The 27,644-nt window shown below is 37.2% G+C and overlaps 1 protein-coding gene across 1 annotated transcript in view; it reads left to right on the plus strand.

Moving 5' to 3' along the window:
* The first annotated feature begins 7,159 nt into the window (after nucleotides 1-7,159).
* Nucleotides 7,160-27,644, plus strand: part of ARID2 (AT-rich interaction domain 2) — a 167,458-nt gene continuing 146,973 nt past the window's right edge. Inside the window, exons 1-3 of the mRNA XM_076007199.1 lie at nucleotides 7,160-7,441; nucleotides 7,555-7,648; nucleotides 8,717-8,814. Of these exons, the coding sequence (XP_075863314.1) occupies nucleotides 7,350-7,441; nucleotides 7,555-7,648; nucleotides 8,717-8,814 (284 nt within the window). The 5' untranslated portion in view covers nucleotides 7,160-7,349. The remainder of the gene's footprint in view (nucleotides 7,442-7,554; nucleotides 7,649-8,716; nucleotides 8,815-27,644) is intronic.

Raw genomic sequence — 27,644 nt, forward strand, 5'->3', positions numbered from 1 at the left:
GGACTGTAGAATTAATGGAATTCCTCATCTATACATTTTCAATAAAGGGCAAACCAAAACACACACACACACAAAAGTTATTTAATCTAAACTTTTCTATAAGTATCTATTGTATGTAGTTCTTTAGAAATAGATTTTGGCTTGTTTGTTGTAATTATTTCAATTTGATGAATTAAAACGGTATTCCTTAAAGTTTCAAAATGCTATTCCCAAGAGGCCAACAATACATAAAATAAAAAGCAGCACCTGAAGCAATCCTCTAAACCTACTACTTGTCTTTAGCAAATAGAGGTTTAACTTTTTGTGTATCATAGGGCACTTTAAGATGCCCATGCCTACTGAGAACGTCTTCCTACATAAATATAAGTAAAGACATCTCATTTTACAATGCTCACAGACTCTTTGATCACTATTATTAACAGACCACAAGTTGACACTATTATCCAGATGGGAGTATACTATTATTTCAAAAGCCTTTTAGGACAGGAAGGAGGGTATCTGCAAATGGGTACAAACCCACCCAGGATATAATTGTGATATTACTACTATTTCTGGTGGCCCCAACTGTAACGGAGCAGAAAAACAACTGAGGTTAGCAAATAGCAATGTAAAGGATGAATTCAGTTCCGTGGGAAGAGAGCAAATTCCCACATACTCTAAAGAAAGGGAAGCTTCTTTTCCGTTTCCAGAGAAACAGGAGGACCATCATTTAACCTCTGATTAACCCTGAGCGCCATAAATAGGAAATGTCTTTAAATGGGGTTAAAATGAATAGACGTTAGAACCAGGACCTACACTCATGTTTACTTAGGCTATCTATAATTACTGATGGCTAAATGTTATTAATGTTAGTATTGTTAATAAAAGGGAAATTGGTTATAAAAATGTAACACAATACTCTAAAATTTTCATCTTTAATACCTGGAGGCATTGTAGTTAACTGCAAAATCTTATGTCAGCTATTTTGTACTCGCAAAGAACTATTTATAAATATTTCTCATGTACATTATCAAAGATTATTCTAGAATCCTTTTGAGTTCTACATATTATAAATCATGTTAAAGAGTCATAACACCTTTAAAAAGTTGTTTTACTTGGTTAGCATATTCCTTAATATATAGCAATAAGCTTCAACAATTTACATTGGCCCTGGCTGAATTTCCATTTTGATGCTATATATAAGTACTTTGTGATATGTTTTCAGAGAAAAATAAAAGCTAAATAAATTCAGTTATTAAGTCAGTATTACTCTCACTCATGTAGTTATGAAGAAAAACTATATATACTTTCATGAAACCTAATTATTACATGGTTTTGCATTTCAGTTTAATTCCTATTTTATATTGTTTTGCCAACAAGACTGCCAACTCCTTAAGCTTTACAGCTAGTCAAGAATTAAATCTGCATTAAATACAGAATTAATTTGTCTTTGGGGTTTAATTTTTTTAATTAATAACAAAGTGCAATGTCAAGAAGAGTCAATGTACCAAAAAATTGAAACAGAAAATCAAAAATTCATTAAAACAATGTTTGCTCTATAGTATATTTTTTACATTCACTGAACATTCCTTCGCTTTTCCCATAATTAAAAAGTTAATTATTGGAATCTTATTTTTTGTAAGATCTGAGTTTTCAAAGAATGTGATTTAAACGCTTGTTATTAACATTAAAGCACTTTGAGTAACACTAATTCTAACACTGATCCTAACACTAAAATGAAGCTGTTTTGTACATAATTATATTTAATTGTCCCCATTCTAAACAGAATTTTGAATTTAACTCTAGGTTAAAGATCCTGCTTAAGTATTAAAAACACTCTACTCTAAATAATTATAACTGTCCCTTCCCCCCTTTTTTTGAAGCAGGGTCCTACTAGGTTGCCTAGTCAAGGAACCTTTCACCTCAACCTTCTGAGTAGATGGCTCCCAGCTTTATTATATATAAAACCTTCTAAAGCTAACAGTCCCGAAACATTTAGTACTGGACTATAATTTCCTTGAGGGTTAAGTTATTCTCCTTCCATCTCCCTACCTCTTGTCCAATGTAGGCATTCAATAAATATTTACTCAATGATTTAGTAATCCACATTGATAATAAATAAATAGTATCTTGGTTTAGTATTTGTATTCTCCTGAAGTTTTCAGATGTTACTGAATACTGTGAGCAAATTATTAAAATACTATAAACCGTGTATAATGAGCACAGTCAATTAGTGGAAAACTTTTCAGAGATCAAAATAGATAAAATAAACAAGATTGGACAAATGTAGCACATTAAACCCGTAACAATTTTAAAAATTCAGGACTACATAGATGACCTAAACAACTAATGAGACCAACTCCTTGTCAAAAGCACATGTGGGAATGCTTCTCCAAGGAGTATTAACTGCCTAAAATTTAATTTTTTAGTTATTAAGTCTTATTAAATGAAAATTATCACTTTAAGAAAATAAGTCACTCAGTATTTATGTACAAAGCGTAACATCTAATATCTAATGAAATTTTTCAAGAATCCCCAAAAGCTGACCAGATCCTTTTAAGCCAAATCATTCAGAAATCTGCTATAGCAGGTCCAGAGTATCTGCACTAAAATTACACCAATCTGCAATAGAATAAACTATTTCCCTACCTTTTAAAATACTCCTTAGAATCACCATCAGAATATATAGGCCTAAACTATGATTTGATATTGTAACCAAACTTTCACATAAGACAAATTAGCCCACAGTAAAAAAATATAGCAGAATAGCGGAGTGCCAAGAAACCATTCTCACATTTCACCATCAGTACCTTTATTCTAACTTCATCTTTAAAGAAATATCAATTTAACATCAATAGCCTTGTTTAACCAACCAAACTATTCTTTTAAATCTAAAGTGACCTAAAATGCAAAATTTTCTCTAATAATTTGACATACCAATTCCTCAATGAAGTTATTTCAGCTATTGTAGTCATATACCTGACATGCTTGATTTGAAACCAGATACAATTAAAGTTTAGTTGAATAAGGCAATTTTTAATTTACCACAATTTCTTGACTAATATTAAAACAGATAAAAATCAAAGACTCATATAAAATAACAGAAACCTCTAATTATGGTGTGCAGGGTTTGCAGTTACAATTAACAGCAAGGTTTTGCATTTTTCCCCATCATAAAGGCTTTGTCATTATTTCTCATTAAAACAGTAAGCTATACAAATTGAATTGGGACAATTTTCACTCACTAATAATTTTTTATAGGAACAGTTTCCATTAATGCTTGAAAACTATGAACTATATTTCATTTTATATCTTATTAGTTGGAGAACATTGTTGTAAAACTGTCAGCACATCTCTAACATTACTTTTCCAGGATCCACCTGCTCTATGCTGCCCACTATAGGAAATGCAATATGTTAATAAGAAATGTAATACTATGCACTAGGGTTACTTTAGTGCAATCCCATTAAAAAAATTCTCTGGCTACTTGGGTGCCAAATATGGTGTTCTTAAAAGAGATACAGACTGATTAGTGGCAACCAAATTTATTAAATCTAAAGGACATCAGTAGGAACAGACAGGACCAGAAACTGTATCTTGGTCACCCACACGCCCGCAGTAGCAACTGGTTGCCGCAGGAGATGGGGTGTGGAATTTAGCGATTGAGGAACAGCCTGCAGAAAGCGGCACTTCTGTACTAGAGAAAATATGAGGGTTAAAATCAACATAAACAAAACACTTCCAAAAAAAAAGTCATGAAAACACAAATGATTGCTTCAACTAGAAAACATTTAAAAATCAATTATTCGTGTAATGCATACGTTTCAACAGATGAATCTCATCGTTCTTTAAACTTTTACATTACTCTTACAAGCAAATACCGTTAATAGCTTACTTTTGTCTTACAATTTTCTAATCACGGGTAAGCTGAACCATGTAAGTAAGGTGATAAATATCAAGCTTTATGTTTATGCTGTTACTCTGACTATAGCATATATAAAGTGTTAAGGATTTAAAACCGGTCATCAGATATACTTTAGGACTCTGTTTTTGAAGACAGCATCTTCTATAGAAAAGGAATTTTCTTTTAAAGTCAATTCTCTGGTTTCACATTACATCTTAAATTTTAAAAAGGCTTCAGTATCACTTCAAGCCTTTAGCCTGTAATACTTGCTCTGAAAAGCAAAACACTACCGTACATGCATGTTTGTGTGTGTACACACACACCCACTAATATCAGTCGGTGACTTAAAAGTGGCAACCTCCCCTTGAAAAGTAAAATTATGTCACCCCTCCATTCTGTCCTTCGATTTCGCCCACTACAGATTGGGAAACTGAAAAAGACGTTCCAACGCCTAACCTGAGACAACATTAACGTACAACCCTAGGTCTCGACTCGGACGACTTAAATTTCAGTGTACGTGCCTTCGTTCCCACTCCTGCCCCATCCGCACCATCCCCGGCCCGCAGCCGGGCCGCGACCGCCAGCCGCCAGGGCCGCCGGATTCCGCGAGTACGCCGGCTCCCGCTCGACCGCGAGTTCCCGGAGCTGGGGCCTCCAGGGCTCCAGAAGCCCAGGACTCAGACGACTTGGGGTCGTGGACTCCGGCATTTAAAAACTACCGAAAAGTCTCACTGAACGAATGGCTTGGCAGAGGCCACCGAGGCGGCCAAAGCAACCCTCCGCGAGGTCCCGGTCAGCTGCCGGGAGCGTGGGGTTGCAACCAAACCCACCGAGGCGCCGCGGCAAGTCCCCGGAGCAGCCAGCCGCCGCTGTCCCTTCTCCCCTTAGTTACAGTTATCCCGGAGGCTTCTGGCGTTTCCTTCGAGAAAATGAAAAAGTAAAAAAGCGTAGAGGTGCTAGAAGTCGTTGGCATTTTCCGTCTACTGTGGTCCCCTAGGCTCCATCCTTCAGGTAGGATTTCCAAACTCGAATGCATCCTGAGCAGAGGTATTCCATGTTGACAGATCTCTCGCCTCCCACAAAATGGGGCCGAGGAACCGGCCGCTGTCTCCTCTATGGGCGCCGCCATTTTGTGAGGCGGCAGAGGCGGCGGCACGGCGGCAGGAGCCTGGGGTGTGTGTAATGGTTGAATAGAATGACCCCCTCTAGGGAATCCCCAGCACTGACGGTTACGTAAGGGGCTGTGCGCAAGTGCGGCGTTCAGGGAATCCGCACAGCCCGGGCCGCGGAGCTCTGAGGCCCACATCTCCACTCCCCCTAAGAGGACCGGTGGGGGAAGGGCCAGTTGACCGGGTCTCACTCCTACCACCACCCCTAGCCTCGCGCTCGGGCCCAGCTTCTCCTCCTCCCCCGGCCGGGTCTCCGCCCCCCATCGGTTTCAGAGACATTCACTGGCCCCGTGGTGTCAGGAACTTCCTAGCCACAGCCTCTTTCCGACTCGACCCCATTTAAGAGAAAAACTTTAGTTGGGAAATAAATCTGTTTCCTAGAGTGAGCACCGGAAGCACGCTGGGCTTTATTGCATAATTTTTCACCACCAAATAAATGTTCCCATTGGAACAACTACCTGAAATAACCTATCCAGACCCTCACTCCCCTACGACCTTGGGTTAGGCAGTGACTTTGCCCGTAGTGGCCGTCACTAAAATAGGAGTAATAACACGCTTCACAGGCTGTAAGCTTAATGAACATTTGTTGCAAAGGGCCGGCTCCAACACCCCTTGTAAATGCAAACTTAAGTGACAGTGTTTGTTGAGATGTTTTGTATCTCCCATTTAAGCTAAGGTTTCCTTTTTTATTTTAACCTTCAAAACTATTTTAAACTAGGATATTTAAGACACTGGAAAAGGCAAGGAAAACATGTTTTATTCGATATTTATTTTAAACCCAGTCTTTTAAGATAACTTACAATAAAAATATACACGTTAATTATTATTGTCGCAGTTCGACAAATTGCTTCCCAACCAGTTTAATTACTGTTTGCATAACTTTGGTCATAGAATAATCCAGTTTGATACGTGAAACCAATCAAAGGCAAGATGTATTAAGAGCATTACTCTATTTCCACAGAACTAGGACAGTTCACGGTGTTCAGTGTACGGTTTGTTAAAGTTAGCTTGTGGATAATTCATGGAAAATGTGCTAATCAGGCCCCAAAATACTAGCATAAGGCTCGGAAAAGCCGATTCCTGTAGACCTAAAAAAAGAAACAAACCCAAAAGGTAAGAAATTGACTTTATTCCGCTTTGTGACTGTTCCGTATCGGGAGGAGATGCCCCTCTGAGCTCCCTTTCCCTCCAGAGCGCCACACCGGTTCTGTCGGGCGGGCGGGGACTCCGAGGCGGCCCTTGCCACAGCCAGGCCGGGGACGCGAACATCGCCTCCACCCCTAACCCTGGAACAACCGGTAGTGGCCGTTTCCCCGCGCCGCCCCCCTTTCCGCCGGCTTTGTGTGCGTGTGAAATGTGCGGCACATTGCAGATGAACCCTAAGCCCGGCGAGCCGAGTCTATTGTTCCCCGCGAGGAGCTGCCGGGGCGGTGTGGAGCCAGGCGCAGTGCCGCGGCCGGCCCTCGGGGGTCGCTGTGCGGCACTGGCTGCCGGGCTGTGGCGGCGGCACCGGCAGCAGCAGAGAAGGAGGCTGGCGGGGAGAGAAGCGGGCGGGCGGCGCGCAGCGGCTCGGCTGCCGCCGGTGCCTCTGCCTGGGGACGCCCCGGCCGCCGCGGCCGAGACCGCGCGTGAATGTGTGCAAGGGCCCCGCGGAGCCGGGGCCGGAATACACGCTGTCACCCGGCTTTCCACAAACCACCACACAGACCTCCCCCTCCCCACCCCCAGCCCCGCCTGCCCCAGCCTTGCCTCCGCCGCGGCCGCGGAAACTCTCGGGCCTCTGGCCGCCCCGGCCCCTCACCGTCGGCTCGCCTTTCCCCTCGTCCGCTCGCGCGCCCCCGGCAGCAGCACCATGTTGAATCGCGTCCCCGGGCCGAGCCGCCTGGGCCGGCGGCGCTGAGAGGCGGGCGAGAGCCGGGCCGCGGGGAGGGAGGGAGGGAAGGAAGGGGTGGGGGCCGCGCTCGCCCCGCGGCTTCGCGCGGATCCGGCTGTCGCCTGCCCCTCTAGTTTCGCTCCGATTTCTTTAAACTTTTTTAGAAATTCCCCTCCCTCCTTCCCTCCTCTCCCCCTGGCCTCCTGCTCCCTCCTTCCCCTCCTCCTCCTCCTCCTCCCCCTCCCTCCCTCCCTCCCTGCGCCGCCGCCGCCGCCGCCGCCGCCGCCGCCACCGCCGGCCCATGACTGAGCCCCGCCGCCGCCGGCCGAGGAATGGGCTCCGGGCTCTGGTAGGAAGCGCTGGGAGCGGGGGGCGCTTTTAAAACACTGATCTGGGTTTTTTTAAAACCTCCTTTGAAAAAATAATGGCAAACTCGACGGGGAAGGCGCCTCCGGACGAGCGGAGAAAGGGACTCGCTTTCCTGGACGAGCTGCGGCAGTTCCACCACAGCAGAGGGTGAGAGCAGAACCGGGGGGGCAGCCGGGGCGAGCTGGGGCGAACGGGGCTCTCCCGCCCGGGCCGGGCGCGGGGTCCCGGCTGACAAGTGCGGGGCTTTCTCTCTCCCGCAGGTCGCCTTTTAAAAAAATCCCTGCGGTGGGTGGGAAGGAGCTGGATCTTCACGGTCTCTACACCAGAGTCACTACTTTAGGCGGATTCGCGAAGGTGAGTGGAAGTTTTAATTTGTATTTCCCTCTCTCTGGCCTCCTCCAAAAAGTCTCCTTTGACCCCGGAGTGGGCGCCCGGGGCTGGGGGGGTGGCCCGCGGGGGCAAAAGGCGTTCTTTTCCCTCCCAGCCGGTGGCACGGAGGCGGACGGCGGCGGGGCTGTTTTTGGCCTGGTGGCTCGCGTGCGCGCGGCCGGCGCGGGGCTCGGGCGGGCGGGCGGCCCGGCGCCGGCTCGCGTCCTGCCCGGTGCCCGGCCGGCCCGGCGGGGTCTGAGCGCCGCGGCGGGGAGTGCGGGCGTGCGGGGCGCCAGCCCGAGCCCCGTGCCCGCCCCGCGCCCGCGCCGCCCGCTCGCTCGCTCGCGAGTCAGCTCTGCCGCCGCTGCCGCTCTAGCACAGGCGGAGACACAGAGACACACAGACTCTGAGAGCAGTTTTCGTGCAACTCAAAATTAGCGCGGGCAGGTTTAACATCGATAATCGGCTGCGAAATGATCCCGGCAGCCGGGGGCACAGCCTCGGCCCCGTCGCCCTCGGTTTATACAGCTAACAAAAGAAACCAGGACCTGTCTCCAAATAGCCATCTTAGGCTTCAAGGCTAGGCAGAAGCTGTAGGCCTCAAAGAAGGGCCTATGGAGATGGATAGATCTGGGAGAGGGATCGGAATCGGCTCCAGCCCCGGCCCCCCCAGAACCCGCGGACGTCGCTGTCCGGAACAGTATTGATCCTATTGAACTTTTTTTTTTTTTTTTTAAGTGTAAACGGACCGCGTTGAGATTTAAAAGGGGGCGACAGAGGGACTTGCGATTGGTTATTGTCCGGGCTTCAAAAACAAAACAAACCCACCAAACCCCCCCCAAACAAAACAAGTGCTATTAAATACAGGGCTCTCTGGTGAAAACACAGTGATTCAAAAAGCCCTTCCTTAGTAACTCTTACGGATCGATCCGAAACACCCATTGATGCCTTAGGTATCTACAGATCTCTGTAGAATGGGTATTTATTTCATAGTTAGGTTAAGGTTTTCTTGGATTGTGCACTTTGAGACAAGTGTGCCTGTGTTTTTACCAGGTTTCTGAGAAGAATCAGTGGGGAGAAATTGTTGAAGAGTTCAACTTTCCCAGAAGTTGTTCTAACGCTGCCTTTGCTTTAAAGCAGTATTACTTGCGGTGAGTAGTAGTGACTTTTCCACGGTATTTGGAAATAAGGGACTTATGGGGAGATTTGTTTTTAGCAAAACAAAAGCGAACCTTGCACACCAGTTTCTAATCTCGTGTTAATTTCAGCCTGGGAAACATTTAATATAAACAAAGTGAGGTTGTAGGAAGGTGAAGTTTTCCTCACCACTTTAGGATCGTTTATATTTTTCGAACAAAATCATTACAGGTGACACCCCCCAATCTGGGTAAACATTCTTTTGTGACATTGTTATTGATTGCTTGGTATCCACTGAGGAGCAGAAAGGTGATGCTTAGTAAAAGAATTAAGATAGTTAATGAAACTTTGTAACCTTTGGGAAAATTTTTCTCTTTGTTTTGGAAACTCCTTTACTTTTAAAATTCTGACTTTCAGAATTTAAAAAATAAATGAAACTTCTTGTTTGGAACTGTGTCATCGAATAGTTTTTCAGTAGAATATTCCTACATAGCATGACATGTTGGTGCCTTAGGTAACCAGGATTGTTTTTAGGATTATTTTTTGTTGAGTTTCTGAGTGACTTAAAAACGTTCAAAAGGATTATTTTACCTTTAGGAAAATGGGGATACTGTGGAACACAATACTGTAATTTGCATTTTCTTTCATTCTCCCCCATCTTTTTTGATGCTTATTTGACAGGGTAAATTTCTTATTCAGTTGGTATGTGGTACAGTCTAGGTAATATATTTTGTGAGTTAGCTTTAATTTTTTCCTTCTAGTTTTTCTTCTAGGAATACTTTCATATTATAATTTATTATTAGGTCGTCTTTTAATTTTAATGTTTACTTAGGCATAGAGGGTCATAAGTTGGTTGTTATTTGAAACTAAAATAATACTCCTTGTATTTATTGCTTTTAAATAGCAATATTACAGAATGGCCTTTTTTGTAATGTAGCTTCTGCATAATTTGAGTTTTGCATTTATTGCTTCAAATGCACTCAGTTATTCTGTATTATGCTTAGCATTCTGAAATAGGAAGTACAGTAATTGCACAGGTGTACTTTCTATTGGCTATCTTAGATTGACTTCAGGCTTGGAGTTCACAGAACTTTGTGGAGTACTGAGTTACACAAAAAGTCTAGGAAATGTTAAATATGGTTGTTATCTATTGTGTGTATGTGTGTGATGTCTTGCATGTGTGTCAGAGTACATAAAGGCTAAATAAAAAAAACAATCTCCAAAACTGTTGAATTAGTGGGATGAGAAACAGAGAATTTATATTTATCATAATATTTACTTGCTTGTTTCCATTCATGCTATTGAGAGGAACATGTTAGTACATATTCTGGTTTTATGGTAATCAGTTTGAACCATTTGGATTTTGGACTCTTAAAAATATATATTTTATAGTTTTGCCTGGTGTTTATTTGACTGATTGATTGAAATTTAGTATCTAAAAGGTACGATATGATATATATGGTTCATGATTTGTATATTTTTTCTGAAAAATTTACATTGATCCTAACACTTTAACATAGTCAATTAAATGTCTAGGCCCCCAATTTTTTTTTACAAAGGTAAATCATAAATATTGTTTTTCCAGTTGTCATTTCTGTCTTGAGATCTTATCATCCATTAATTATAGTTATAGGTACTATTTTTATAGTTTCAAGGTTGTAAGTATTTAGTGTTCTCAGATCAATTTGGGCTTTATGCTCTTATTAGAAGCTGCTTTTTGAACTATGTCCTTAGCTAAACTTGTTTTTCCTCCATATGTCACTCTCCAGGTTTGTTTTTGTAGGGTTGTAGCTAGGCTACTAGGAAAAAAGTTGAAGCATTTGTTTTGGAAAATAAAACCATGTGAAGATTTGCATGACTTGTAAAGAAATATAAAAGAAATATGCTGGTTAAAAATTGGGTACTACCAACCTTGAAAGAATTTTTTCCTAGTGGCGTAATATTGCAGTTAGAAGATATGTATTATACTGGGTTTTACACCTTCCACTGAAAAATCTGAACTAGTAGACAAGATGCCAAGCTTTAACAGTAATTCTGTTAACCATAAGAGTGCCTCTTCATAGTAAGAGATAGTAATCAGTGACCTCTTTGCTGCATCAAATTTAATATCATAGTTTCTGATGAGCAGATAATGCAGTGTATTTTATAAATTACAGATGGAATAATTTTTTTTAATATGCACTGCCTATTTGACCTATTGTAAGGATGTTATTACATGTGTTAGTTTTACTTTACTTTACAGGTTTAATATTTGTTCACATTCCCCTGTAATTTTAGTATTAATTGGATGGATGGCTGTTAGCCTAATGTTTTCTGATATATCTTCATAATATTACAGACATTTAAATAAGGAAGAGCAAAATATCATGCTGGCTATATATTTGTTATAACAGCTTTATGTTCTTTTTGGTACAAATATACACAGTCATTAAATACAGAAACTTGAGTGTTTATAGTCTGCCAAAAGTTAGCTTGATTGTATCATATATAGTTATTCAGCTATAGATTGTCTATACAAATTTATCAAAGTCTAAAATTAAAAATGCACTTATTTGTTTTAACATCAGCATTTAATTTTTAAAAATAGAGGTGCCTATTGATAACATATGAAAGTACTCTATTTAAAAATTGGGTAGTAATCATCTGTGATATTATGTACTTTATTTTCATTTAGTTATTTTCTTGGTATGTCATCTCAATGTGTTCTACAAATGTTTATTATTGGAATATTCCTATAAGTATAAAAGGTTATGAGGTATTTCCCACATTTTGTAGATGGGAGATACTAAAGTGCAAAAAAATTTAAAGTGGCTTTAGGGGCATTCATTAATTGGACAAAAAAGGTTGGGTTCATGATGTATTCAGTAATATTTAATCAGTCTATTATGAGTTTAGTTTGTTACAAATGATTTTAAGAAATTAAAATATAATTAGAAATTATTTATGCTAAATTTATGCCCAAGTATATCTTTGTCCAATGTGTTCTATATTTACTCAGTGAATTTTATTTTTCTGTTTTAGTACTGAGATTGGGGGACAATTTGCTACTCTAATTTAGGTTAAGAATTAGAAGCTTAGGTATGAAGATTTAGTTATATATTCCAAATACTTAGTTGAAGAATTTTGTTTTTGCTCACTGACACAAAGTAGTACAGTTTAGTCAAAGTTAACTTGATATTTCTTTTATAAAACTTTTGGGAGGGAGGGGAAGTATCTTGGACAATAAAAATTTATTATAGGAAACTACATGTTATTGGTTTTCTGGCACTGAAACTTAATTAAGTGATTTCTTTTTTACATGTACCAACCTTTAGAATAGTCAAAAACTTAGTTGTAGAGTTTTGCTCACCATAGTGGAATTTCAATTATATTGTGAATTTATTCTATTTTGTTTTTCTTTGTGGGTAAAGCCCTCCCTTAAATTATACCAATAGAGGGAGTTTACACTTACCGGTTAAATGGAATGAATACACTCATGCGTTCTTTAGTTGGTGTCTACCATGTAGATCAGTTCTTTTAAGAGAAAGCCTTTTATGAATCACTTGAGGTTAAGTAAAAGAATTCTTTAAAGTTGTAATAAATAAGTAAAGTAACACATTGCGTTTGTAAATTACTAAATGGAGCTGAATAAACGGATTACTCTCCACATTCAAGAAAGGAAAATAAAAGTAATATGGAGACTGGAAGAACAACTGTATCTGAATAAATTACTTATATATGTATTTTAAATTTAATTTTATGAACTCTATATTTTATGAATAAAACCTGATTTTGATATTTTCTGATATTATGTTACATTTTTAAAGGGCATGCAGACTTGTTGAAAGGAGGAGTAGAAAGTGGAGAAAGTTGAAAGACTGATCAAAGCTCAGCTAGGTTAGTGTTGTGTCTTAGAATTGATGTTTAAAACAGCTTAAATTTAACCCAAGTAGAAATAAGTTGAATTCTTTCCAAGTAGATAGTTTACTGAGGTTACAGATTTTACTGAGCATACAAACTAAGAACTGTATGATTCCCAAAAATGTTTATATGCATTTTTGCATTTCAATTTTCTACCTTAGCTGTTAACTAAAAATATCTATTTCTGAATAGAAGCACTCTTTTGTAATCCTACCTCTGTTCTGTTGTAGATGCAGTATTTTCATAGTTGATTGTATGTGAAATCACTTTGATAGAAAAATATATCAATACTATGGATCTTTCATATTCTCAAACTGAATGAAATTAGAATTTGGAAAAGGAAGGAAAAACATTTTAATTCCTTGGAATTTAAGTGCGTTAGTGGGCAAGTACTTAACACATATTTTTAGATAAAGTATTAAAGAGTTTTTATTATTTTGTGAAGGTTGCCTATTGGGCATTTTCCAGACCTACTAAAGTTTAATGGCAAAAATGGATTTAGTCTGATTTGGGAATTAGAGGGCATATGGGGCAGAATTAGGTGGGGGTAGGGGATATTCTCTCTCTCTCTCTCTGTCTCTCTCTCTCTCTCTGTCTCTCTCTCTCTCTTTGATCTACCACTACTGTCATCACTACTGTTTGGTATTCAGGGTCACTTAGAGTAGAAATTCCCAATTTGTGCTCTATGAAACAGTAGTTTTCCTGAAATGTTAATATATTTCCTGGAAAAGAAGGCCAAATGAATTTGAGCAAAAAGCTAACCATGGGTTACTTTTTTGCAGGATTTCTTAGAGATTTTATGTTGTGAATGTGTATTGTGGATCTCTAGAAAATTTGGGAAAACACTTTTCCCTTACTCCTCGTAGTAAATGGTGTTTCTCAAACACTACCACAGTGGTATATGGTGTGATACAGCATGTTTGAGGAATACCTACTAAGTTCTTTGGAGCATAGTTTGGGAAACTGTGAGCTAGAAGAAAGGAGTGTAAATAAGAAAAACTTTAAATATGGAAAATAATGGGGAAAATGAGATGAGAGGTAATTATATGCATATTTATATAGGGACATACAAATTTAAATAATTTTTATGGAATTACTATTTGCATATCTTTACCAGTGTATGCAATTATATTGGTAATACTTATTAAATAGTTGTTCTAGTAGGGAGATTTTAAGATTATCCTGTGTTTATCGACAGGAAAGAAAGGTCAAGAAATATTGTAGTCTAAATGTTGGCAGAAGAAAAGTTGAACGGATAGGATAAGTAGTGGCCTTAGTTGATACAGAATGGGGAAAGACATCATCATAGATACATAACAGTATTTTTTCTACTGTTTAAACGGTAATGTGACAAATGACAAAAAACATGACCATGACAAAGAGTTTTAAGTCTCAGGCAATGATTCACTTATTGACACGATATTCTTTACAACAAAAGAATTTATGGTTAATTTTATTTGGTTGGTTTGGTCTTCTTTACCCTTGACATTCTTATTTAAACTAGCAGCCCTCAAAGGGCAAGTCACTGTTCCTTTTTCTTCTCTGTAAAAGGGAAAAAATAAAGCATCCCTTCTAACTTGATCCTTCTTTTTTTAGACAAGTTATTTGTATTTAAAACTTTGTTTTGTAAAATCTATATAAACAAGTGTCTCTAGAGAATTGTGGCAGAATCTTTTATAATACTGTTTTATAGAATAGGCATTGCTTTTCTTGAAATACGATGATAGTAGTCCTGCTTAAAATTTGTATTTGCTTCAGTTCTCTGATTTTAAAAACTAAGAAGTCATATCATGAATTTTGATGTTATGGAAAAGCTGTTTAGAAATAGATATTGGTCTAAAGACCAGACTATATTGGAGTTAAAAATGGAGATTTTTGTTTGATTTTTAAAGGGAGATGTTAAGATTAAAGATTATCTTCAAATATTTTATAACTTAGTTATAAGCATAATTTTTATGAAAAACAAAAATACTGTCTTTTTAATTTAAAATAAACGCATATAATATGGTTAGTTCAGTTATCCATAGTAGAGCCAAAGAAATTGGCAAGTTTCTTTAGTTTATTCAAAAGTGCCCAAAATTGCGTATGATGGATCTGTATGGGTTACCAATCATAAAACTTACTGAAGCGTTTGCCTAGGAAACAAAACTTTTGGGGCACCTGGAATAAAAGATGGTTTAGACCAAATTGTCACTCTCATAGCATTCAAGCTTTCTAAGAATTGTGTTTTTACAGTAGAGTCTGACATAATATTTTTCTGTTTTAAAACATAAGGAAATTTTACTTAAGTGCATGGATACTTTTTGCATATTTATTTTGTTGTGAATTGCAGGTTAATTCATTTGACTAAGTACATTGCGATAATCTGTTGCTGGAACTAAAGTCTCTTGGTGATGTCTAGGAATAGCTATCACATATTGTTGCCCCAAAATGACAGATCCATAGTTCCATTAATATCTAAGTCAATGTTTGCAGGGCTTCACCCTTGTCTTACTGCAATAGAATTTTGTGGCAGGGCCCCAGGAAGAATGTGTTGTTTTGATGTTTTGGCTGTTTCACTCTTTTTCCCCATCATGCCATTGATTTGAAGTAATGGGATCATTTGTCCTTTAGAATGTCCCAAATTCTGGATTTGGTTGATTGCTTCCTTCTAGTGTCAGTTAACTTGTTCCTCTATCCTTTGTATTTATTTCCTGAAAACCAATAGATCTAAAGGTTAGATCATTCAGGTTCAATATTTTAGGCATACTTAATAGGTAGTATTGTGCTTTTCATCGTATCATGAGTCATATATAATGCTTAGTTGATTGTTTTTAGTGATGTTAAGACTGAACAGTCATTTTAGGTATTAATAGCCTGATTAATATGTATTTTTAAAAAGAATGCCCCAGGTGATTTTTAAGTACATTGGAGTTGGAGAACAGTTGATTTAAGTATTGTAATGAAACCAATTTAGTTGCTGAGATAACTGGTTTAACTTGGCATGCACATGTTGGCTAGGCCTACATCCAGAACAAAACCTCTTAGTGACATCTGGTCACTAAGCAGATGACAGGGCACCTGCTCAAGCTGCACCTGTCATCACTAAGCAGGGTCTGGACACATCCCCTATACTTTGTCTCTAGGCTCCATAGAAGGTAATAAGGGCTTCACTTCAGTTAAGGGGGAACAAAAGGGCAAACTACCAAATTTTAACTCATCCTAATTATATTTATATAATTTGGATTTTTAAAAATTAACTTAAAAATAAGTTTTTCTTCATTATTCCTAACTAGAGAATTTCCTTAATATATAATGTGTTTTTTCACCTATACATAGGATTTTACAATATTCTTCCCAAATGGAGTATCATTTGTTTTATTAAATTTATTGAATGTATGTTCTCTTGTTGAGTATTTTGTTAGTCTGTCCTAGTAATGTGTAGGGAAGTTTAACTTGTATAAATTTCCATTAAAAACAACAATACTGGCAATAGCTTTTTTTGTTTAATGCACAGTATCTTCATTTTTCAAAGCATTTTCATATGTGAGATTTTATTTTTATCATTTTAAATTTCAGAAGTAATCACAGTTGTTATTTAATCTTAGAAAATAACAACACTTAGGGAAAAAATTCTTTACACCACTCTTTTCTTCCTGGGGTATATGGGTTACTTCTTTAAAAAAGAAAAATAGGTTCTAGGTTATATCCAACTCCCAATCTTAAGTGTCAGCCAAAATTGCCATCAGGAAATTCTATTTTACGTATTTTCAGACCACACTTTCCCCATCTCACCTTCTCATTCCCTTCCCTGGTGATAGACCTGTTTTACATTTTACAAACCATTATCTTATACATAATCCTCCATTATTCACAGTTGCTAAATATCTTTAGGTATATTTCATGTTAAAGTGTGTTTTGCTTTTGGTTCTATCAGTAAATGATTTTTTTAAATTTCCATGTAGTGGGGCTAAAATATAAAGTTTTTATGAAGCAGAATTTGAATAAGGTGCTGTAATAATCTATTGCCTGGATATACATCCCATTATAAAATATGGCAAGATTCTATAATTCTGATCTTTCCAAGTTTTTACCATTTTACTTGATAAATTTTTATTTGCAGTGTCCAGTGGTCAGCTGCTATGTGCACAAAGATGATCTTTATTATATAACACAGATATCTTTCATGGTGAAATGTTTTGGGTAAAATTTTATTTTGTCCTTCTAGTCCAGTGATTAAATTAATAAAATGTTAATATAAACATACATGTGGTCAGTAGGAACATTCTTCTGTTAAAATGGGGCAAAGAAGAGACTATAAGTTAGTGCCCTATCAAAAGATACCTAACTTGTAGTGCTTTTGAGATTACGCTGAATTTAAATTTGTCAGTAGTAACACCCAAGTTGATCAAATTTTGTATAATGGTTCACAGATTAAGGGAATTTTCAATGTGCTTGAGCTCAGACCATACCACTTAGTACTTCCTAAACAGTAGTTAGGACCTTAGTAGCCTGTACCTCCAGGTGTGCTAGCAAGTAATGGGTGGTCTGTCAAGAGTACTTAAGTATTTCCAATGACTTTTACTTCGAAATAAAAAAAACCAAAAAAACAAAAAAAGAGTACTTAAGTAGTTGGTATAATCTTTTTACTTTACACCAATAGAGTCAAAGTTTTGAATTTCTGAATCATTTTTTCAGATAGCCCCACATTACAACGTATTAATTCAGTCTAGTAAAAATCTGTGTTATTAGAATAGTCTAGTCGGAGAGAAATGGTGAGCCCATCATTTTTCTTTTTTGCCATGTTTTCTTTTCTTAAAACTTTTAATTTTTCTTTTTTGCTTTCTATCTATATGACCTCTTGTTTTATACTTCATCTAGACGGACCAGTTAATTATTATTTTGCCACATTTGCTTTATATTTTTCTTTTTACATGTGATTATATATACATACACGTATTATTGTTATTACTATTGTGTAATAGTTGATATTATTATGGTATAATGTTTTTTACTGTTATTTATAAGCATATATTACCTAGAAATGAAAACATTCTCTAATGTAACAATGTAGTTATCAGATTCAGAAAACTTGACATGGATGCCATTGTATTACCGAATATACAGACAAATCTTAAGTTTTACCAATTGTGCCAAAGATATCTTTTATATCAATCATATCCCCCATCCATGATCTTGTATTGTATTTAATTATCACATCTCCAGTTCTTCAGCCTTTTGATATCTTTTGAACTGCCAAATGTACTATAAAGTTTGGATTTATCTGATATTTATTCAGGATTAGATTAAGAGGCATATCATGTCACTTCATCCCATTATTGCTGAGGTTAATTTTGGTTAAGGTGGTATCCTCCAGTTTCTCTACCGTAAAGTTACCGTTTTCTGTTTTCTAATTAATAACCTCTGGGGACATACTTTGTGATTTCATAAATATCTTGCTTACTGTCAGATTTTTACCCAATAGTTTTAACTTCCACTGATGGTTATTGTTTGAGTTAGTTATTACTATGATATATATATATATATATATATATATATATATATATATATAAGACGCTTATTTTCTGTCATTCCTTCTACATTTATTGGTTGATAGTCTATAGCAGGGGTCCTCAAACTTTTTAAACGGGGCCAGTTCACTGTCCCTCAGACCATTGGAGGGCCGGACTATAGTTGAAAAAAAACTATGAACAAATTCCTATGCACACTGCACATATCTTATTTTGAAGTAAAAAAACAAATAGGCAAAAACACTCGCATGTGGCCCGCGAGCTATAGTTTGAGGATGCCAGGTCTATAGTAAGGGAAATATTTTCATTCTTATTTATTTATTAGATTTTTATTTTATACAGTGACTTAAATCTAGTATTGTTATGCATTTTGCTGCTTGAATTTGGCTAGTAGGAGCCCTTTTAAGCTGGTTCCTTTGTCTTTTTAACATGTTTCTATTATTTTTGAGCTCTTCTTTGCTTTCTGACAAAACGAGATCTTCCAGGGTCAATTTGTGTTTTGCCTACCCAGCTTTAGAATCAGATACTTCTCCAAGAAGTCCTGGTTATTTTAGTATGGAATGGCGTATAGAAACCAAGATCTGGGTGGTAGGTGTGCTCATTGCTATTGGGCTATTTTTTCTTTTAGGCCCTTATAGAGAACAGAGCTAGGAAAAATTTTCATTTTATATATAAATATATATATATATTTTAAAAATCATGAGGTTATGCTCATACTTGTATTTATAGTCCAAACAAGTTTCTTCTTACCTTCTTCCATTCCATGTATCTTCCTTAACTTACAATGAGAACCCTAGTTCTCTACAGCAGTATGTTTATTTATCTTTTCAGTTCTATAATACATATACTGTGAGAATTGGCATACCATTACCACTAAATAACAAATCTACCAAGTAGAGCCACAAATTTGTTTGTGGTTCTTTTTGTATTTAGTCTGAAAATGTATTGTTAATGTACAGTCATGTGCTGCGTAATGACATTTTGGTCAATGACAGACCACATATATGACAGAGTTTCTTTAACGTTATAATACATATTTTTACTGTACCTTTTCTGTTTAGATATGTTTAGATACACAGATACCATTGTGTTAGAGTTGTCTACAGTATTCAGTATAGTAACATGCTGTACAGCTTTGTAGCCTAGGAGCAATAGGCTATCCCAGGCTATAGCTTAGGTGTGTAGTAGGTGCTGCCATTTAGGTTTGTGGAAGTACACACTCTGATGTTTGCACAATGATGAAATCACCTAACAATGTGTTCCTCAGAATGTGTCACAGTCACAAAGTGACACATGACTATATTGTGTTAAAAAATTTACAGTGATTATATTTTTCTTGGGTGTTTATTATTCACTTGAAATACAATAAAATTCATATTTTTAAAATTTTTATTTAATTTTGTGTTTTCTCACATCTTTATTTAATTTTGTTGATGAATATGTAAAACACTTAATAGAATTCTACAATCAAGGTTTAAGAAAAGGTATATTTGTAGGTTACTCTTTTCCTTTTCTTATCTTTTCTATCCCATTCCTACCCATGCTTTGTTAGTAACTAACTTGCTTAGTTTTCAGTTATCCTACTTGTGTTTATCTTTGCAAAATTAAGGAGATATGTAAATATATATGTACATGCATTCTTAGTTCTTCTCATTAAGAGGAAGAAACACTGTTTTTGTATTTTGCTTGTTTTTACGTAATATGTTTTGAAAAATCACTCTACATCCATAGAATCTCTCTCTCTCAGTTTTTTTTTTTTTTTTTTTTACAGCTGCACAGAGTTCAGTGGTGTGGTTGTATCCTGATTTATTCAACCAATCCCCTACATGATGGCATTTAGGTTGTTTTTGATATGCTACAATAGTAATTAATGTTATATGAATACTCTGTATAAATCTAAGTATCCTTATGTAAACCTATTTCCAAATTATTGTAGATGTGTCTTCAGAGGAAAATGCTAAAGTGAGGATTGAAGCAGCAATCAAAGAATAAATGTATATATAGTTTTTATGGTTTTGTTAAATATTGCCAAAATAACCTTTGTAGGAGAGAACTTTTTCCTATTCTTGCCAGCAGTGTATGATGGTGCCTTCTTCCCATAGCTTTGCCATGTGTTGTCAAGCTTGTTAAATTTTACCAATCTAGGGGGTTAAGATATTTATCTCACTGTATTTTAATTACTGAGGTTTTATAGCATTTTTAAAAAAAAAAAACACAGACAAGGTCTTGCTGTGTTGCCCAGGCTAGAGGACAGTGGCTATTCATAGGCACAGTCTTAGCACTATACCCGCGAACTCCTGGGACTCAAGCAATCCTCTTGCCTCAGCCTTTGGACTACAGGCGTGTGCCACTGTGCTCCCATGCCTGGCCTTCATAGCATGTTTTAATATTTGGTAGTACTGTTCCCATCTCATAGTTCGTTTTACAAGGTTTTCTTGGGTATTCTTTTATGTTTGTTTTTCTATACGAACTTCACTTAGTATCCATTTGTTCTAGTTCCAGAAAAATCTTATTGGTCTTTTTATGGGGATTGCATTAGATTTATAAGTTGGAGAACTCAGATCTTGATGATACTGAGTTAACTTACCCAACACAATAGAAGTTTTTCCATTTGTTCAAATCTTTTTGTGTCCTTCAGGAGCCTAAAGTTTTCTTTTCGTAGGGTTTGGACATTTCTAAAAGTTTATTCCTACGGATGTTATTTTTGTTGCTGTTGCAAGTGTGGGTTTATTTCCCATTTTATCTTCTAATTGTTTATTGTTTATTTATGTGAAAGCTATTGAATTTTCATATTATCTAACCTCTTGCCTTGCTTAAATTGTTTTACAGTTTGTGTTAATTTTATCATTGATTTTTTTCTTTTTTTCTTTTTTCTGTGTATACTAGCATGTCATCTGCAAATAGGGATTATTTTACTTTTCTAATTTTTATGCTTCAGTTACTTTGTTTCGTCTAATTGCATTGGACAATACATACATACAGTACTAAGTAGTAGGGAAAATGGAGACATCTTTTCCTTGCCTTGATGCTGACCTTAGTTTGATGCTTCTAACATTTCCTCATTGAGTAAGATACTGCCCACTATGTTTTTGATGCAGTGTTAACCACTGACCTTTTTTTTTTTTTGAGACAATCCTGCTCTGTGGCCCTGGCTAAAGTGCATCATAGGTTGTTAAGTATGAAATGTCCTATTTCCTTAAGTACTAAGTTTGACAGTTAGTATCTCTGACATTTCACTTTGACACTTCTAGTTTTATTTTTATTGTGAAGGTACATCCCAAGTCTTGCCAAACACATGTTTTGACTTGTGTTTGTCTTTCAATATTTTTGGAGCAATTTTTGTGAATCCATGGATAAGTCAAAAATCTGTGTTATTTTCGTATATGAGTTTCATCATGGAACCAGTGCAACGCAGATAAGATGGAAATATCACTGAAGTGTTTGGGAAGGATGTGGCTGATGAACTCACAGTCAGTCTATGGTTTGAAGGTTTAATTCTGGTGACTTTAATCTTGAAAATGAGCCACGTGGGTGACCTGAGACCAAGGTGGATAATGATGAGCTGAAAGCTGTAGTGGAAGTGAATCTATGTGAGCCTATGCGTGAATTAGCCGCAAGGTTTGACGTTACTGTTCCAACAGTATTGGACCAGTTGAAACAAATCAGCAAGGTAAAGAAGCTGGATAGAAGGTACTGCGTTAATTAAACGAGTGTCAGAAGAGAAATCATCTTGAAGCTTGCCTTTTTGTGCTGTCACGACATAAAGGCAAACCATTTCTACACCGTATTGTTACATGTGATGAAAAATGGATTCTTTGTGACAGTCGCAAGCATTCGGCACAGTGGTTGGATAATGATGAAGTGCCGAAACACAGTCCAAAACCAAATATTCATCAAAAACAGCTAATGGTGTCTGTTGGTGGTCTAGCACTGGTATTATCCACTACAGCTTTGTGAAACCTGGTCAGTCAATTACAGCGGATGTCTACTACACCCAATTGTATGAAATGATGATGAAGCTTGCAATTAAGCAGCCAGGATTGGTCAATAGAGACAGGCCATTCCTCTTGCAAGACAAGGCTCAACCATGTGTTGCACAAACAATACTGCTCAAACTACAGAGGCTGGACTTGGAAACTATCTGTCATCCACAATATGCAGACCTTGTACCAAGTGACTACTACTTCTTTTAGGCTTTGGACCACTTTTTGCAAGGAAAAATACTCAGTTCTCAACCAGGTGTGGAAAACAACTTTCGACTTTGACTATTTCATTGCTACTCTCTGTCTAGGCTTCTTCTGCTGCTGCTGGCAGAAACAAACTACGGTTAAGATGAAAAAACTATGTCAATAGTTTAGGCCAGGTGTCCTCACACTACGGCCCGTGGGCCACATGGGGATGTTTTTGCCTGTTTGTTTTTTTAAGTCAAAATAAGGTATGTGCAGTGTGCATAGGAATTTGTTCATAGTTTTTTTTTTTTTTTTTTTTTTTTTTTTGAGACAGAGTCTCACTTTGTTGCCCAGGCTAGAGTGAGTGCCGTGGCGTCAGCCTGGCTCACAGCAACCTCAATCTCCAGGGCTCATCGATCCTACTGCCTCAGCCTCCCAAGTAGCTGGGACTACAGGCATGCGCCACCATGTCCGGCTAATTTTTTGTATATATATATTTTTATTTGGTCAATTAATTTCTTTCTATTTTTGGTAGAGACGGGGTCTCGCTCAGGCTGGTTTCGAACTCCTGACCTTGAGCAATCCGCCCGCCTCGGCCTCCCAAGGTGCTAGGATTATAGGCGTGAGCCACCACACCCAGCCTCATAGTTTTTTTTAAAATATAGTCAGGCCCTCCAGCGGTCTAAGGGACAGTGAACTGGCCCCCTGTTTAAAAAGTTTGAGGACCCCTGGTTTAGGCGCATACTTTGATTACTTGTACTTCTTCTTGTTTGAGATATAATAAACTACACTTTTGATTAGAAATCGGACATTTCATATTTAATGACCAAACACTTCACAGGAACCTCAAAGTCCTGGGCTCAGGCCATCCTCCTGCCTCAGCCTCCTGAGTAGCTGGGACTACAGTCATGTGTCACCATGCCCAGCTAGTTTTTTACTAGTTTTTGTACACACAGGGTCTTACTCTTGCTCAGGCTGCTCTTGGACTCTTGATCTCAAGCCATCCTCCTGCCTTGGCCTTGTAGAGTGCTGGTATTATAGGCATGAGCCACTCCGTCTGGCCTATTGACTTTAATTGTAATAATCCTGTGATATATAAAAGGGTACCTGTATCTGTTTATTGGATGAGCAATATTGTTATACTTAGAAGTCAGATTGATAACTTTTATATGTTTTATCTATTATAGTTCGGTTTTAATTTTATGAAATCTGTGTTTTTAATTATCTATATTCAAGAGGAGAGCAAATTGTAAATATTAAACTTTTAAAATCCTATTTTGCAGCCTATATTTGAATGTGAATGTTTCTCTTGTGCTATGAATTTAACTTATAAACAAAAGTCAGCCACAGTGCTAATGATAACTTTTGAGAAAAATAACTTTTCCTGATCTATCTATTATAAACTCTTTGGTTTTTATTCTTTGTTGGTCATTGATGGCATTACTTAATATACAAAAATAAGGCAGTAATTTGCATCATTGCTTGGTTTTTGTTTTCTTAAGGTGAAAAGTAATTATTTTGGTTTAAAAAGTTTTTCTTATAGGTTAATGAACCTTGTAGAGAAGAAAAGCAAAATTATACTTTAGTTACAATCAGAAATCTTATATTAAGTAAAAAGAAATCTTATATGTTTGTTTAGGTGAATCCATTTAAATCCATCAACACTAAATGAAATATTTTATGTTTTTACATTGTAATTTTGATCCTCAGAATTAGACACAATATGGTTATTAAAAAATATCTTGCTAGTTTTGAGAGTTGCTTGGAACATCCCTCCTTCTTTGGCCCCCTTTTTTAAACTGTGGGGATTACATAAAGTGTTTGTGCCTGTGTACATGTGTAGCACTCTTCAGAGCTTTAGGCATATTGCTTGATAATTTCTTGGTCATATCCAATCTTATGGGAATTTAGCAAGTGTTACACATTTAAGAGGCTAAGTTGAAGTATAAATAAATATTAATTATTGTATGCAAATTTAATGTTTTATAGAGGCCTTACAGAGCTGAAAATTTTAGATTCCTAAAGATGGGGACAAGAATTATGAAGTTAGCTCCAATTGGATGTGGCTAGTGAACCTGTTAATTCATAGTATTATTAGTCTTAGTACTAGAAGTGATTTTAAGAAGGTGATCTAGCCCTTTGCTTTCTGGTAGGGTAGAAATAAGGATTTTTTTTCTGGCAGGTCTGTAAAGGATAATTGACTGGCCTAAGATCACTGCTACTGAATGATGGAGTGGGCGGGGTGAGGAGTATTAATAGAAACCAACCAGAGCTGCCTTTATTACACTAGAAACTCCATTCTGTTTTGAAAGGAGTAATTGTAGAGATTTGTCTGTTATATAAAACAGAGATTTATATAACAGAGATTTCTCTGTTATATAAAATGTGATCTTTATTTTTACGTTAAGATGATTCTATTGATTTATGCCATTAGTGAGGCATAGGTATTAAATTGTTGGTCAGTAAAGATGATAAATCTGCACTTGGTTTATCATTTTAATACAATAGTCTCACCTCTTTCCCCTGTCCAAAGGATTGTGATTATAACACAAATGAGTATTATTGGTGAGCCTATACCAAAACATAACAATCACTAGAAAAAAAAAATGTTTTGGTTGGAAAACCCTAAACTTGCATATTTGATAAAGCTTACATATTTGATTAATTCTTTTTTTTTTTTTTTAATAATCAGGATACTAAGCTAAAGTTTTCAGTTTGGTACATTATTTTTTAGATGGAGACCTCTGCTGGAAGTATGAAGTAATAGATAGGTTTTATTATACATTGTAAAATATCTAGACAAAGGGATGGTAAAAAGATTTCTTTTAAAACCAGTCAATGTAATATATCCTAGAGTTCTTTTAAAACTATCTTTCTTATGATACTTTAATAGGGTATTTTTGATTTATGACACCATATCAAGTTTTTAAAAATCAGTACTGGCCAGGCACGGTGGCTCACGAGTGTAATCCTAGCACTCTGGGAGGCCAAGACAGGAGGATTGCCTGAGCTCAGGAGTTCGAGACCAACCTGAGCAAGAATGTGACCCCGTCTCTACAAAAAATAGAAAAATTAGCCAGGTGTCGTGGCGTGCGCCTGTGTTCTGGAGGCTGAGGCAGGAGGATCACTTGAGCCCAGGAGTTTGAGGTTGCAGTGAGCTATGATGACACACCACTGCACTCTACCCTAGGTGACAGAGCGACACTGTCAGAAAAAAATTACTATGTTTATATTTCAGTTTTGGGCTAACAGATGTTTAATTTGCCATGTGACAAGCAGTGTATTTAGTGGTAACTCATTTCTTCTTCATACCTCTCTGTAATATAGGTACTGTTATTATCCTGATGTTGCAGATGATAAAACAGGACAAAGGGGTTTAAGAACCTTGCCCAGGGTCACAAAGTAAGTTGAGGACCTGGGCCATCCAGCTCTAAAAAAGACATGTTATACTATCTTCTCCCAAGTATATGTGATTATAACTTTATAAAAAAGTATGTGAAGATTAGGACGTGAAGGGAATAAGCAAAATACGAAAATGGTTGGGATTGTCATGGGATTATGGCTTTTATTTTTATTTTAAAAATCCTTTAAATATATCTTTTTGCAATAATATGTGTGTGAGCAGTACAGTTTATAGTATAGTTTATTTTTGCAGATACTCATCTTAGCGGATTTTTACAACTCAGGTATTATCCTATTTTATAGATCAGGAAAAAAGCCTTTAAGAACAACTGCTGGCCGGGCGCTGTGGCTCACGCCTGTAATCCTAGCTCTTGGGAGGCCGAGGCGGGCGGATTGCTCAAGGTCAGGAGTTCAAAACCAGCCTGAGCAAGAGCGAGACCCCGTCTCTACTATAAATAGAAAGAAATTAATTGGCCAACTGATATATATATATAAAAAATTAGCCGGGCATGGTGGCGCATGCCTGTAGTCCCAGCTACTCGGGAGGCTGAGGCAGAAGGATCACTCAAGCCCAGGAGTTTGAGGTTGCTGTGAGCTAGGCTGACGCCACGGCACTCACTCTAGCCTGGACAACAAAGTGAGACTCTGTCTCAAAAAAAAAAAAAAAAAAAAAAGAACAACTGCTAATATAAGATTAGAGTTTAGCTTTGTAAATTATAATATACTGCTTCTATTTTACTAGTAAACAAAGTCTTGAGGTGAAAGAATTTTTAAAAATGTTTTTGTACTTCTTAATATCTGGTACATGGTCATGGAACTGAGTTAGGATCTTCTGCCACTAGGGAAGCTTCTTATGAACTCAGGTGGATATGGTAGGGTCTCAGCAAATGGGAAATCTAATTTGGGAACTTCTGAGAGAATTGAAATATCCTAAATTTAGAATTAATAGTATAGCATTCCGTTGGTCTGGCCCAAAGTTTAACCCTTTCTTGTGTGGTTTTATGAAAAAAGCACCAAGAGTCATTTCTAGTTGTAGAACATAAATTAATATTGTGATAAATATAGCATTTTGTACAATTATATACATTACTTAAAAATTTTTTTAAGGAAACCACACACTAATGTCTCTTCATCTCTCTTTACAGACTACAATATGACAATTGAATCTTGTGTAGGGTAAGATTTGACATAGAGTAATACAGGCATACTTCAGAGATATTGTGGGTTCAGTTCCAGACCACTGTAATAAAATGAATGTTGCAGGAAAGCTAGTTGTGCAAATTTTTTGGTTTCCCAGTGCATAAAAAGTTATGTTTATACTATAATGCAGTATTCAAGTGTGCAAATAGCATTATGTCTAAAAAAATGTACATACCTCAGTTGAAAAATACTTTATTGCTAAAAAATGCTAAAAATCATCTGTGCCTTCAGTGAGACATAATCTTTTTGCTGGTGGAGGGTATGCTTCGATATTGATGGTTGCTGACTGATCAGGATAATGGTTGCTAAAGGTTGCAGTGGCTATAGCAATTTCTTAAAATAAGACAACAATTAAGTTTGTCACATTGATTGACTCTTCCTTTTATAAAAGATTCCTCTGTCTCATGTGATGCTGTTTGATAGTATTTTACCCACAGTAGAACTTATTTCAAAACTGGAGCCAATAAACCCTGCTACTGCTTTCCAAACTAAGTTTATGTAATAGTTGTTGTCAGTTTAACAGTGTTCATAGCATCTTCATCAGGAGTAGTTGTCATCTCAAGAAACCATTTTCTTTGCTTATCCATGAGAAACAACTCCTTATCTGTTCAAGTTTTATTATGAGATTGCAGCAATTCAGTCACATCTTAAGTCTCCACTTAT

The sequence above is a fragment of the Microcebus murinus genome, chromosome 10 (genome assembly GCF_040939455.1).
Source record: "Microcebus murinus isolate Inina chromosome 10, M.murinus_Inina_mat1.0, whole genome shotgun sequence".
In the NCBI taxonomy this organism is placed as follows: Eukaryota; Metazoa; Chordata; class Mammalia; order Primates; family Cheirogaleidae; genus Microcebus; species Microcebus murinus.